The 14403-nt window shown below is 39.9% G+C and overlaps 1 protein-coding gene across 1 annotated transcript; it reads left to right on the plus strand.

The window, feature by feature from the left end:
• The first annotated feature begins 1155 nt into the window (after positions 1 to 1155).
• Positions 1156 to 14195, plus strand: LGALSL (galectin like). Its single transcript, XM_034432453.3, has 5 exons — positions 1156 to 1844; positions 2451 to 2522; positions 2644 to 2732; positions 3244 to 3421; positions 12316 to 14195. The coding sequence occupies exons 1-5, from the start codon at positions 1812 to 1814 to the stop codon at positions 12457 to 12459; spliced, it is 516 nt and encodes a 171-aa protein (XP_034288344.1). The 5' UTR covers positions 1156 to 1811; the 3' UTR covers positions 12460 to 14195.
• Positions 14196 to 14403: the final 208 nt, after the last annotated feature.

Consider the following 14403-nt stretch of genomic DNA (forward strand, 5'->3'; position numbering starts at 1 on the left):
TCTGTGGCTGCCCCAGCTCTCTGGAGTAAGTCTCTCAGTTACCTCCTGAGATCCGGACCAACCCCACCCTATTGGCCTTCCGAAAAGCGGTGAAGACCTGGCTTTTCCGGCAGGCCTGGGGCCGTTGATCTCGCTCTTGTGATCTGGCGAGATCCGGCCATGAATGGTGTGAATGAGTTTTTAATGTTTTTAATGTTTTTTTTAAATTTTTCAATGTCTTTTTATAATGATTTTTTAAATGTATTGTGAGCCGCCCTGAGTCTTCGGAGAGGGGCGGCATATAAATGTAATTAATTAAATTAAAATTAATTCCTGTTGCTGAGCTATACAAAATGATTAAGCCCTTTAAATTGCACAACCAAGGCACGCACTAATGCAAGAATAACCTGCTTTGAGGTGGCAGTATCATTATTTTTACGGTAGTTTCCAAATGTTTGCCAAAGGCGGCAGAAAGTTTGTTCCAGTCTGTCTTCTTGAATGAAAGTTAACCAAAAGGAGTTGTAAAGGTTTTAAACATTTGAAGGGAAAATGAGGTGATTTTTAGCAAAAAAAAAAAAAAGAATTTCCCATAAGAAGCTACTGTGGATAATGCAATCTTTTTTTTAAGAAGCTGAAGTCATTAAATGGCTGATGACTGCATTATCAACAAAGAAAAATAAAACCCCAACAAGTGTGTGTGTGGGGGGGGGAATAAGTACAAATTGCGAAAATAGTATTATATATATATATATTGATATGTAAAAGAATGTATTATAGTTATAATGAGCATATTAAGATTAGAAGTTGGAAGATAAAAACTATGTGTAATTGTATTATTATTGTCAGCACTGTGTAAAAATGTATTGATCCAGTCATTACACTGTCCTCAAAATATGTTGGTTGTCAAAAGAAAACTGCAAATAAAACACATACCCCCCCCCAAAAAAAACAAAGAAAAATAAAAGCAATGATTTATTGCCTACTAGTTCTAATTATTATTCTTTATTATAGTCTATTGTAGTATTATTACACACATATACTGGCTATTCGTGTGGGATTTTTTTTTAAAGCATAAATTCCAAAACACCCCAGTATTTGAATACGGCGGTAAATCAAATGGAAACTGGAAGGAGGAGAGGAGGAGGAGGTAGATTGACTAGGCATTTCACAGCGATCATCCCAGTGCGTCTTGCAGGCAGGCCCACCCCGTTCTACCCACGGCGGAGCCCAAACTGCGCCCCGCCCGCTCCACCTCCCAGCCAAGCCGGCTCGCTTCCTTAACCGGGTCTATTTAGAACCGCCGCCACCGCTGCCACCTCCGGAGGCCGGCCGGGCTGCATTGTGCCCCCTTCCAGAGCCGGCGGCTTTCCTTTCTCTTCCTGCTTTCCCGCAGCAAAACAGCTCGGAGGCAAAGTACGAACGGAAGAAGCTGCAGCAGCCTGAGCTACTGCCGACCCCGCCCGGTTCCTTTCAGCCTTATGCCCTGCACTGGGCTTCCTGAAATCCGGGCCAGGGCTCTCTAGAGTGCCCTTCCACTGCACCGCTTCTGCTTCTGCTGCATCCCCAAATCCGCGCGGCGTGGCCCGCTGGGGGATTTACGGAGAATGCCTCCTGGATCCCGGGCTCGGGACAGCCGAGATTAGCTCCCGCCCCCGTCCCTCCCTCTCTGGCTCCCTCCCTCCCTCTCTCCGCTTCCCTGCCAGTTCAGCTCCGGATGCGCCTTGGCCAGCGCTCGACAGGCACGTCTAAGCCGGGTTCTGCCCTCCTGCAGCTCCCCCTCTTCTTCCTCCTCCAGCCGATCCAGGCTTAGCTCGCTGCACCGTCTCAACAAGATGGCGGGGTCGGTGGCGGAGAGGGACGCGGTGGTAAGTAGCCCTTTCCTAAATTCTTCGCGGCTCCCGGGCGGCAAGGTGAGAGCCGGGCGGTTTCAGGTGGGTCGGTGGCGCCTGGTTCTTGTGGGCTCTCGCCGTCATCCCGCCTAGCGACGGATTCGAGCTGGGAGAGGGGAGCTGCGGACTGGGATCTCGAGAGAAGGAGGGGACCTGCTTGCAGCGGCGTCAAGAAAAACGCCTCGGGGACTGAAAGGCGGTGGGGAGGGCTGGATTTCTTATTCCTTCTCCCTGCCGGTATGTTTGTGTGTTTGGGGGGGGGATAAGTCTATTTTGCGTTTTTGTACCTGGATGATCAGGTGTGTGAGATGCCTTGATGGGGAGCGGGGGAGGGGTTCATGGATCTGAGCAGTCAGACATGAATTGTACCTGGAAGACTTTGCTGGGGAATTGGGAGGCAACACCCTTTGTTTTGCGCTGGAGGAAAAAGATGGATTCTCTCTTCAAGACTTGAAATGAAATTGGCGCTCTGTTGCTCAGTTCCCCCCCCCTTCCCTCTTTCTTCCCCTTTCCATCCGTCCCTGGGCTGAACACAAAGGGTGCCTTCTGTGTCTGAATGTGTTGTTTTGTTTTTGCTTTTAGAAAATAGAGGACAGACTTTTAAACAACTCCTTGGGATCCCCAGTTCAAGCTGAAGTGTATTTTCCACGACTGGTAAAGGATTTGCTTTCCCTCTCTCCCTCTCTTTATTATAATCGGGCCTGATCTGGCCCCCTTCTCCTTCCACTCTGTAATCAGAGGCTACTCATTTTGACTCCCTGCAATCCTTTTCCAGATTGTCCCTTTCTGTGGGCACATCAAAGGAGGAATGAGGCCAGGCAAGAAAGTCGTGGTAATGGGCATCGTGGATCTCAACCCAGAGAGGTAACAAGACACAGGCTCAGCCTGCTTTCTTCTCCTGGCAGGGCTTTTCCATCCCTGTCCATGCATTCCTTCTCTGTCCAAGAACCACGAGAAAAAACTGTGTTCCCACAAGAAGAATGTATCTGCCCAACATCCATCATTCCCGAGGACAGTTATTTTTATCTGTAGTTGTAAATATAGAATGTTGGTTTCTCATTTGACCTATAGGGAGGAGGCAGATATAGATGTAATATTTATTTATAAGGGAAGATTTCTTATAAATGGGTACAAGGAGGGATGCTTCACACATGGTCTCTGGGTAGAGAGTATGTCCTTGGTAGGGGTGAAGGAACTAAATATGTTGAGAAATGGCAGTACAGAAGATACAAGTGGTGTACTTGAAACCTAAACAACACCAACTATAATTACTGTTGGCAACGCTAGCTAGAAAGACATTTGTTTATACATAGGCTGCATCTTGGATTTCATTGTTGCTTTTGGGTGAGTGAGGAGATATTCTTGCTTTTTACAGTTTTGACATCAGTCTTACATGTGGAGATTCAGAAGACCCTCCTGCGGATATAGCAATCGAACTGAAAGCCTTATTTTCAGATAAACAGTTCCTCAGGAATTCCTGCATATCTGGAGAATGGGGAGAAGAACAGTCATCTCTTCCATATTTCCCATTTATCCCTGACCAGCCCTTCAGGGTGAGTACTGAGAGTTTATTGACTAACCACTGACACTGTTGACACTGATGTAACTTTGATGGTTTTGTTCTGGGTGTGTTTCAGTGCTAATTTTTGCCCTCTAAATAACACTGTATGTAGACTTTATATCTGTAGGAATGTAATATTAGGCAAAGACCAAGAATACATTCATTCTGATGGCAATTTGTTCAATCCAGATAGAGGAACATGACAACAAATAAAAGATGGCAATATTTAGAAGCACAAAAAACTTTATTGACATGGTTATTATAAGCATAAATTTAAAACACTCTACAACATGCCATTATTTGAAGTTGCCATATGATTTCTATACTCTTTGGTATTGTCTCCATGGCTTTTTGTTTTATTGGGTATGTCTCCCTATTCTCGGTTGAAGTACTTTTCATATATTGCAACTCACTCTCCTGGAGTGAGTTTAGCTTCTTATATCTATAACAGTTATAGCAATAGTGTTTTTTTAAAGCACGCTTAATATATTTTGGTCTTATTCTGTTCTTTTACATCATCTCCTTATAATAAGAGAAAAGGGATGTGATGCAGGTAGTCCTCGACTTAAGACTACAATGGAGCCCAACATTTCTGTTAAGTGAGGCATTTGTTACGTGAGTTTTGCCCCATTTTACGACATTTCTTGCATACAGTTGTTAAGTGAATCACTGCAGTTGATAAGTTAGTACCACAGTTGTTAAGTGAATCTGGCTTCCCCATTGATTTTGCTTATCAAAAGGTTGCAAAAGGGGATCACATGATTTTGGGACACCGCAACAGTCATAATTATGAACCAGTTGCAAAAGCATCTGAATTTGGATCACATGATCCTACGGCTGTTACAAAGATTTTAAGTGTGAAAAATGGTCATAAGCCACTTTTTTCAGTGCTATTGTAACTTTGAATGGTCACTAAATGAATTGTAAGTTGACCTATAATATAATCAGATGCACATTCAAATGAAAAGCACTCTTAGACTCTTGACGTAAAGATAATCAACAAAACAAACTATGCTGTCATAGCATTAGATTCAAATGGAAAGATAGATTTTAGAGCTGTCTGTACTTTAAAAAACATTCTCCATTATTCATTCAGTCCTTCCATGATTCTTAGAAAAAGGATGCTTTTGATACAAGAGCAGCATTAAAGTTGCATTGTGAAAATAATTTGACTCATTAAAACAGCTATTTTTTTTCAGGTTCACGCAGAAGCCTTAAAAAATGGAAATAATAAATAGCTTTAATAAATAGCAGAAAAAAAGTCCTATATTCTAATATAAGTCCAATAAATAATAATAATAATAATAATAATAATAATAATAATAATAATAATAATAATAATAATAATAATAATAATAATGGTTGTGTGAGGTCATGGAGTTACTAGATTCCTCTCCTCTTTTGACTCCATATATATTCATTGAAGATACCTATAAAACACTAGGAGGAAGAGCATTGGATTCCTCAGATGACACTTCAAAATATTTTCAATCAGGTGGTCCAGGAGAATGTTGGGAAACAATCAAGACCATCTGCAATGGTCCCTTTGTTTTTTTTTGTCCCTGAAAATGTTTGCATTTGTGATTTTCATAAAATAAAGTGCTCCCTTGTAGGGATCTTAAATTAAAATTTAATTTAATGAAACATGCAGTTTGATTACTTACTTACTTTACTTATTTACTTAATTTATTTACTTACCTTAGTTTATTTCTGAAGACCCTGAATGACTTATAGGATATTGTAGGGGAGGGTTAAAGACTTGTAATATAAATTCAGTCTGTAACAATTTGCAAACAATCTGATAAGCCATTATTTAAAACAGGGTGTTAAACTGGCGGCCCGCGGGCTGGATGCATCACATACAGGCCACGCCCACCCCAGTTCAGCAAATGGGGAAAATGTCACGTGACGGCAATGTGACCCTGCAAGTTTGACACCCGTGATTTAAAGGTCTGATTCATCCCCCAGAGCCCTCCTGTCATATTTTCACAGCTATTCCAAAATAAGGACAGTGTAGTTCAGATATCAGGAGGGAGAGTTTTCCAAAGGAAGGTGTCGTAATGGGACTGGATTCTTTTAAACTGGAGGTGTATTTAGATTTGCAAGGATGGCAATTGATTATGCTTTCTTTTACTATGTATAGTGAAACTATTTACATAGTAAACATATTTATAACAGGTACATACAACACAGTCCTGGCTTTTGCCGGTTGTCAAGTCCTAATCTGTCTCCCAGAGATTATTCTCTAATTCTCCTGCTAACTGTTTCACTTCCTTCCTCTTCATTCTATATCCCTCCCTCCCATTTCTGGGCTTATTAAAGAAAGTGAAAAGAAAAGAATGGGCTCAAATCCTTCTGCATCCGTTTGGCTGATCACCTTCTCCCCTCTTGTGGGGAGAACCACCTTCAGGGTGTTTTGCCCAGTCCTTCCCCAAAAATCAGAATTTTTCAAACAGTAGCTGCTTCCCTGCTTCTTGGTTGAAGGTGTCATCTCCCTGGGGTTTTCCTTCCCTTTCTCCAAAGATGCCACCCTGGATTTCTCTTCTCTCACTGGCCATAGATCGAGAACTGTTCTATGTCTTTATGTAACTTCACTCTTCACCTTTTCTCTCCAGCCACTCCTGTTTTGCATGTTCTTTTTCTCCCTTCTCTCTTTCTCCAATTTTGGATCAGAACAAAATTGAATGTCCCCTAGCAACTGAGGAGATGGATGTCCCTCTAGGACTCTAGTCCCAACACCAGGCTGGGCCAATGGAACTGCAGTCTCTGCATCTCCCCACAGGTCAGCTCAACAGCCCTTAAGAATTGAGCTTCTCCCTTTTTCTTTCTTCATTTGCTGACTCTCACCAATACAATAGCAGCCTTAGCCGGCCACTTAAAACTATATGCCGTACAAGGCTATCACTGAGAAGATTTGACTATATGTTTCCTCCGTGGTTGGACCATAAGCAAGTCACCTCTAGACGTTAGTAGACAGGCAAATTCAACCGTGAGTTGTGTAAGGTTTTAAAGTGATGTTGAATTGCATTCAGAAGCTAAGTGGCATCCAGTAAAATTCCTATAAAGATAACAATAGCACTAGCAATAGACTTAGACTTATATACCGCTTTACAGTGTTTTACAGCCCTCACTAAGCAGTTTACAGAGACAGCATATTGCCCCCAACAATTTGGGTCCTCATTTTACCCACCTCGGAAGGATGGAAGGCTGAGTCAACCTTGAGCCTGGTGGGATTTAAACTGCCAAATTGCAGGCAGCTGACAATCAGCAGAAGTAGCCTGCAGTACTGCACTCTAACCACTGCGCCACAGGTCTTAGGTAGGCCTCACCTTATAACCACCACTGAGTCCAAAATTTCTGTTTCTAAATGAGACAGTTAAGTGAGTTTTTCCCCATTTTACGACCTTTCTTGCCATAATTGTTATTGAATTACTGCAGTTGTTAAATTAAGAACATAGTTGTTAAGTGAAACTGGCTTCCCCATTGACTTTGCTTGTCAGAAGGTTGCAAAAGGGGATCACATGACAAAGCCCAACTTTGTCATGGTATCTACCTGCTGTTCAAACATGGACTGCTAGTATAAAAGGATCTCCAGGGTGTAAACACAATCCCACCCAGGGCCAAAGGTAGACTACATCCAATCTCAGTCAGATTTTTGATCCATATTCACTCTGTCTTACTGAGGTTCAATGTTAGTCTGATTTTCTCATCCAGATGCTGACAGCCTCTAAAGTACTGGGCTTGTTGTGATGGAATATTTAATGGTATCACCTGTGTATTGATGATGCCTCGCTCTGTTCTAACCTCTTCAGAAGCTTCACATAGTTATTCAACAGCATTGACCTTATATCTCAATTCTGATGATCGCATACTGATCTCTCCTCTCAAGCTGACTGGAAGGCATTCATTCCTAGATGACTTACTGGGCTGGAATGAGAAGAGAAAAAATAATGGTGTTTTTTAGACAACTTTTTAAAATTTTCTTATGTATCTCATATATTTATTTTACAGTACTCCCCTGGGGGACTCTGCTCTGTAGGATAATGATGAGAAACAGTGCCATATAAGGAACAACACTGGAAAATAGAAACCCATGCTATTAAAAGTTTATACTTTACAAACTGGGCTTTAATTCCTTTGTGAATAGTGCATTTTGGGATTATGTGATTCCTTGTCTGTTGGTGGAGGTCATTTAGATCTATTTATATATAAAATGCATTGCTTTGTTTTTAGTAAGTACTCAGTGGAAACTTGAGAGAAACCAACATTTTAATGATAGTTTTCAATGTTTTTTATTGCTGTTTTTATACTTTTTAAAAGATGGGAGGAAGAAAAACTAGTTTAAAATACAGGGTAAGTGGTATGCACAGATTTGAAATTAGCTCAGAATAGCTATCAGAACCAAACAAGTCCTGCATTAATTTCCAATAATTGTATGCAGGGGTGAAATGCTACCAGTTTGCTCTAGTTCGGGCAAACTGGTAGTGATAAAAACTACTGGTTTGGGTGAATCGGTAGTTTAAAAAGCTAGCGGGTCGAGAGAATCGGTAGTTTAAAAAAGCTACCAGTTTGAGAGAATCGGTAGTTAAAAACAATGATCCGGCGATCAGCTGTGCCACGCAGTTTAGGTTTGCTAGAAAGCAGGAAATCTTGCTGATCTCCCCCCCCCCCCCTGCTATTCTACTTACCTTCCCAAGCCTCCTCTTGGCACATACTGTGCATGCGCGTGCAGAGGGCGTTTGGTGCGCATGCATGGCCAGGAAACCAGTAGTAAACTGATTGTATGGATTTCTTCAGTAATGTCACTATTATCCTAAGAACCAAATTGCATTTGCTTTGCAACACTGGTTTTAGGACAGGAACACAATATATTGTTTAAGGAGTCAAGAGCAAAAGAGGGCATCATTTAGCATCGGTCAGTCTTTAGTATGCTCTCAAAGGAGCTGGAATGACAAGGAGCCCAATCAAATAGAATCAAGAAATCCAATCACAGTCAAAGCGTAAATCTGAAACATTGCCAATAAGTACCAAATCCAACATTAAAAAGGCAAAGAATTAGCTCAAGTGGACAAGCAAAACTGTTGGGAAAAGAGCCCTAAAGTGGAATTAGTGGGTTGTTATTTTTAAAAATATGCCCATTTATTCATTTTATTAATCACTTCATCAGTTGGCAGAAGACCCTGCCACAGAGCCTTTGATGCTGATCCCAGTAGCCATCCAGGGTTGCCATCTAAGAATGAAGTTCCTTTGGTATAAAGTCAAAAAGATTTGTAGCTTAAAACTAGAGTATTCAATTTGATTTGTTGGGAGTAAACAGTGTAGCTCTTTGAAAAGTGCCAAGTGTACCCTATTACATGGGGTATAATAATAATCTTGTCAAGGGTAGCCCCATAGATAGCTCATTTTTTATAATCTAAGATGGTGGTTCTCAAACATTTTGGTCTCAGGACTCCTTTAATTCTTAAAAATGATCACAGAGAACTTTGGTTTACACGCATGATATTTTTTGATGTTTACTATATTGGAAAACTAAGTAATTTAAAAATATTATTTAACTTTGTGAAACCCCTGAAAGGGTCTTAACCAGGCCATGCCATAAGAACCACTAATTTAAGCAAAATATCATTTGGGTTTGAGAACTGGATTTTGTTGTCTTGTAGTTGTAGAAATGAATATAATTCCTTGTATATGTTTGGTATAGTATTCTGTGAATCATAACGCTCCTGGCAATGATCAGTAATGGTATTTTCAGCAAGTGATTATTGTCTTCAATGGGCTTCCCCAATTATAGGGTATAATATAGGGCAGTGATGGCTAACCTTTTTGCCGTCACGTGCCAAAAATGGGGGTCACACAGGGGGGTCATGCGCATGCGTGCCCATACCCATAATTCAATGCCCCCCGCCTCCTCGCTTTTGGCACACGACGGCAAAAAGATTACTGGTGGGCCCGGTAGGCCCATTTTTCACCCTCTCCAGGCTCTAGATGCTTTCTTAGAGCCTGGGGAGGGTGAAAACGGCCTTCACAACCCCTCCAGAGGTCAGAAACGGACCATTTCCAGACTTTCAGTGGGTCCGGAAAGCCCGAAAATCAGCAGGCTGGCATGCTGGAGCTGAGCTAGGGCAACACTCATGTGCCCACAGATATGTCTCTGCGTGCCATAGGTTCACCATCACGGATATAGGACATCTTCCAGATCTATTGGATGATAGTTGCTGTAATCCCCAACAATATGATCATTGATAGTCTACTATGTAGACTATGTTAGATCATTGATGGTCTTCACAATTGTACTTGTATCCTAGAGATATTCATTGTCATCAGGCAAGGAAAACTCATTTGTCAGTAAGAAAATTTGGGGAATCATCTTGAACACTGTTCTAGCTTCTAAAATTTTGTAGGCGTTGAGAAGAAATTTACAAGTTAGATGCAATTGAGGATTTTTTTTCTTTTGTATGGCAAATATTTGCTTTCAAGTAACTTTATATGAATAATGAAGATGAAACCAGAACTTTATTTATGGGTATTTGGAGATCTTTTTTAAAAAAGTTTTAAAGACTCTAAATGAAATTTTGCTATCGTCTTCCATTCAAAATGATCACGGTTTAAAAGTGCTTGGTTTTGATTGATTATGCCCATCATCATTGAGTGCTCTCTTTCTTTTTATTCAGTGATACCAGAAGTGAATGTCCTAAATCTTCAAGGTTGTACAGAGTCCCAAGAAATAGACAGCAAAAACATATTACAAATTGTAATAGTTAATGTTACAATAAGGCAAGATTATTAACCACATATAGTAACTATAGTGTAGTCATATCAATATGCTTAATTTTTATTAAATAGAGGCAAAATAAAATGTTTTATTTCTGTCCTGGTAGCAGCCAGTATTTTTGGAAGGAATGAAATCTCCATTCAAGATTTGGGTCCATTATTTTATTTTTATTTTTTAATTTTCATGTTTACACACCATAAGATCTCACAAAGGACATTAATATTTGCTTCTATAGTTACTAAGTACTCATATACATAGGTTTGAATTTAAAGTAGCTGGCATGAAACTGTTTAGAATTGTAGTTATTGCTTCATTGGGTTGTACAAATAAAACCCTTTGTGATTAGTGTGTTAAAGAGTAAAGAAAGTTAATACAGCAGAGCGCTTAAGGTTTTGAACCAGGCTTGGGGAGAAAAAAATCTACCTTTAGACATGAAAGCTAGATGGATGATCAGGTGCTGGATATTCTCTCTCAGTGTAGCAGTGGTGATATTGTAGGGTGAAACCAGATGAAAATCCTAAATTAGATATACTGTTTTGAGCAGGGGTGGTATTGACTCACCTTCGCTACCGGTTCGCAAATGTGAGCTCGCATGCGACACCCCTGCGCATGCGCAGGACCTTCTGTGCATGCGCAGAGCATCAAAATCTGGACATGATGATGTCCAGGCAGGTGGGTGGAGCCCCCCGCAACCTCTGCTACCGGTTCACCTGAACTGGATAGAACCAGTTGAATATCACCACTGGTTTTGAGTCCCTGGAAGAATGCAGTATATTAATTTAACAAATCTTCAACCATGTTACCGTGTTTCCCCGAAAATAAGACCCTGTCTTATATTTTTTTGAACCTCGAAATAAGTGCTTGGCCTTATTTTGGGGGAGGTCTTATTATTTTGGGGCACGTGGAGCAAGATGGGGCTCCTCTTGCTGTCTTACCTGATTTCCAGCTCTTTGTTTAAATATTTTCAGGGAGGGCTTATTTTCAGGGGGAGGCTTATTTTAGCGCATGTGCTCAAAAATCCGATTGGGATTACCAGGAGATGTCTTATTTTCGGGGAAACAGGGTAGTAGCAAAATGATACAATCGGCAAATAAGGCTTTCCTTTTTTCCTCTGCACAAGTTACAAGATCTACACAAATTAACTCTGTTTAAGGAGACCATGGGAAACTCTAACCACACCTGTAGAAGTTGACTTGCATGAGGTTGGATGCAGCCCTTTATTTGCATCAATTAGTTATTAGATCCTGTCTTTTAAATACTAAATCAGAGAAAGATTTATATTCACACCACAGATTTCCTTTAAGTGTTCTGAAAATATATATAGTGTTGCTGATGGAAGAATTTTGCAAAAGTTATGGATATGCTTTTGCCATCTAGTTATGGGAGACATTAAGTATTTAGACCTTTGCACACTTATACTTGCATTAGAAAAAAAAGGCCAGAATATTATCTATAAGGTTCATAATTAACAAGCTGAAGAAGATACCCCAGCTATTCAGTTGTATTTATATCGTATGATCTGCATTGTTATTGTACCATACTGCCTTTTCATCCTCATCTACACCATGCACCCAATGATGCAACAGTACTTTGATTATGTTCTGTTGTTTTATTTTTCCATTTGCTTTAGTTAATTACTGCTTGAGTTAATAACTGGGAAACGATATTTATTCTCTGACTATAAATATGAAACTGAATTTGACTTGGGGGCTTTAGTGACGTCAATCAAAGATTCTGTGAGCAGGATTTTCTTTTCTCAGCTGCAAATAGCCTTTCAGTTCTCCATGGATCACTGTGTCTTTCTACTTGGATTGCAAAAGAGGCCATCTGTGAGTGATCTAGTCCAAACCACATAAGTCAGTGTTTCTCAACCTTGGAAGCTTAAAGATGGGTGGACTTCAACTCCCAAAATCCTCCAGCCAGCACTGCTGGCTGGGGGATTCTGGGAGTTGAAGTCCACCCATCTTCAAGCTTCCAAGGTTGAGAAACACTGATCTAGGTGGTCAAAGCTATGTAAGATAGATAGTACTTCTTATATCAACATTACTTGTGGGTTCTTAAAATGTTCCTTCCAATTAAAATTGTGGTCCTTAACCATTCTTTATTTCTTGCAGGTTGAAATATTGTGTGAACACCCTCGTTTTAGAATATTCGTGGATGGACACCAGCTTTTTGATTTTTACCATCGCATTGAGAAGTTATCAGCTATTGATACAATAAAGATAAATGGAGACCTCCAGATTACTAAACTTGGTTGACCTAGGTTTTTCAAATTATTATTAAAAAAGAAAAAAAAGATAACCAAAATTTTAGATTCCAAATTGGCTCGGGTTCTGTTAGCCTCTGTCTGAAGAAGCAATGAGAATTTCGTTTGGGACACCCAGCTACCAGACAGGGATCATTATTGTCTTCTCAGCAGCAAAAGACATGTTGATGAATTGAACTATTGTTTATTTGAATGAAGAAAGCACTTAATGATAAATAGATACTGAGCCGTCCTTCTTTTATGGAACTAAAAAGCCTACCCCTGCTGGATAATCACATTATAATGGATCTTGAAAGAGTTACTTCGTTGTCTAAACTGTATAAGCTATTCATCTTCCCAATAAGAGGGCAGGTTTGGAAATCAACTGCTAAATCTATTACAACAGTGACTTTTCTTTTTGCAAATCATCATCATCATCATCATCATTAAAAAGTTCTCCTGCACTTAAGGGGGTTAATGTAAGTGTAACACCAATCACAAAATCAGGCCAAATATGGAAGCCATTATTCAACGCCTATAGTTGATTTTATTCAAACCAATAACGAAGGTTCCACAGATGTTAACAGTGCAGTGTTAGCTGGACACTGTGGCAGTGGTCTAGCACATGCTTACCTCCTTCATCCCACAGAATCAAGGGAAGACAGTATACCTAATTACAGGATTGTGGCCACCTGAATTGCCAAGGAAAAAGTAGAAACTGAGTAATGGCTTCTGAATTTAGCCTGCATATTTTAGTCAGGGTATGTGTATAGAATGTAGGTCATTACATGTTTTGCACAATGTAATATTAATACAATCTTTTAAGAGCTTTCCTCTAGTTTATTTATTGGTACTCATTGTGTTAATGTATTAACAGAAAAATCAAAACAATATTATTGAAGCTTTAGAGGGGCAAAGTATAAGCATTTTCAATATACAATGCTATAGTAACATATCATTTTGGAAATACCTGCTGTTTATCTTAAGGTGGTCGGGGATATTTTTGTGGTGCCCTCACAATGTCACAAAAGATTATTGTCATGTTTTCACCAGAAATTGCTTTCGGTATGTTGTAATTTTGCTGTAAATGGTACTCAGAATTCACTCCTTCCCTCAGTTAATAAGGATTTCTAATTTGATTGGGATATGCATACACTGCAGTCCTATTATACTCATTATCCAGGAGTAAGCCCCCTTCTGGGCAATGAAATTGATTTCTAAGTAAACATTATAAGAAAGCACTGTTTGAGTTTGAGAATACCATGCATTTTTGCAAACCAATGCCCTTGGTGGCTGCTGTCCTGGTTGAGGGAGGGGATGAAATTCTCAGCTCATCTAAGGACAAAAATTTAGCCCTTATAAATGACCCAATTTATAATTTAATCTAATTTTCCTAATATAGGAATATTGGATGTTCACAAATAGTAGTCTTTATTGAAGAGCATGACTGTGTTATCATTATAATTATACTATAGAACGAGTGAATGAACGCAGTGATTCCCCCCCCCTTCTTTAGTAATCAGTGCAATTTACACACATGGGACCATATTCACAGTGAACAACAAAGGGTTTATTTGAGTGTTACAGTGTGAAGAAAAAGGTGTATTTGCATTATTTTTAGAATTTGTATTATAGGGACTTTTAAAGACATTTATTATGGAGACTTTTGTAGTATAACTTTTTTTAAAGGCAAAAAAGAGGAACAAAATAATTTATGCTTGAATCATAAAGAAGGTCTGTTTCCATCAATCAGAGCGAGAATCTTCTTATTTAAGATTATATACAAAAGCTTTATTGTGCATCAACTCATCCTATCTGATCTTTGAGTTCATGTCTATAACACAGTTAATGAAGTGGAGCAGTGGTGGGTTGCTACCGGTTCACCCCGGATTGGGTGAACCAGTAGCAGTGGCGGCGGGAGGCTCCGCCCACCCACCCGGACACTTCTGTTCACACG

The sequence above is a fragment of the Pantherophis guttatus genome, chromosome 1, assembly GCF_059756535.1.
Source record: "Pantherophis guttatus breed Tessera chromosome 1, ASM5975653v1, whole genome shotgun sequence".
NCBI classification, from domain to species: domain Eukaryota; kingdom Metazoa; phylum Chordata; class Lepidosauria; order Squamata; family Colubridae; genus Pantherophis; species Pantherophis guttatus.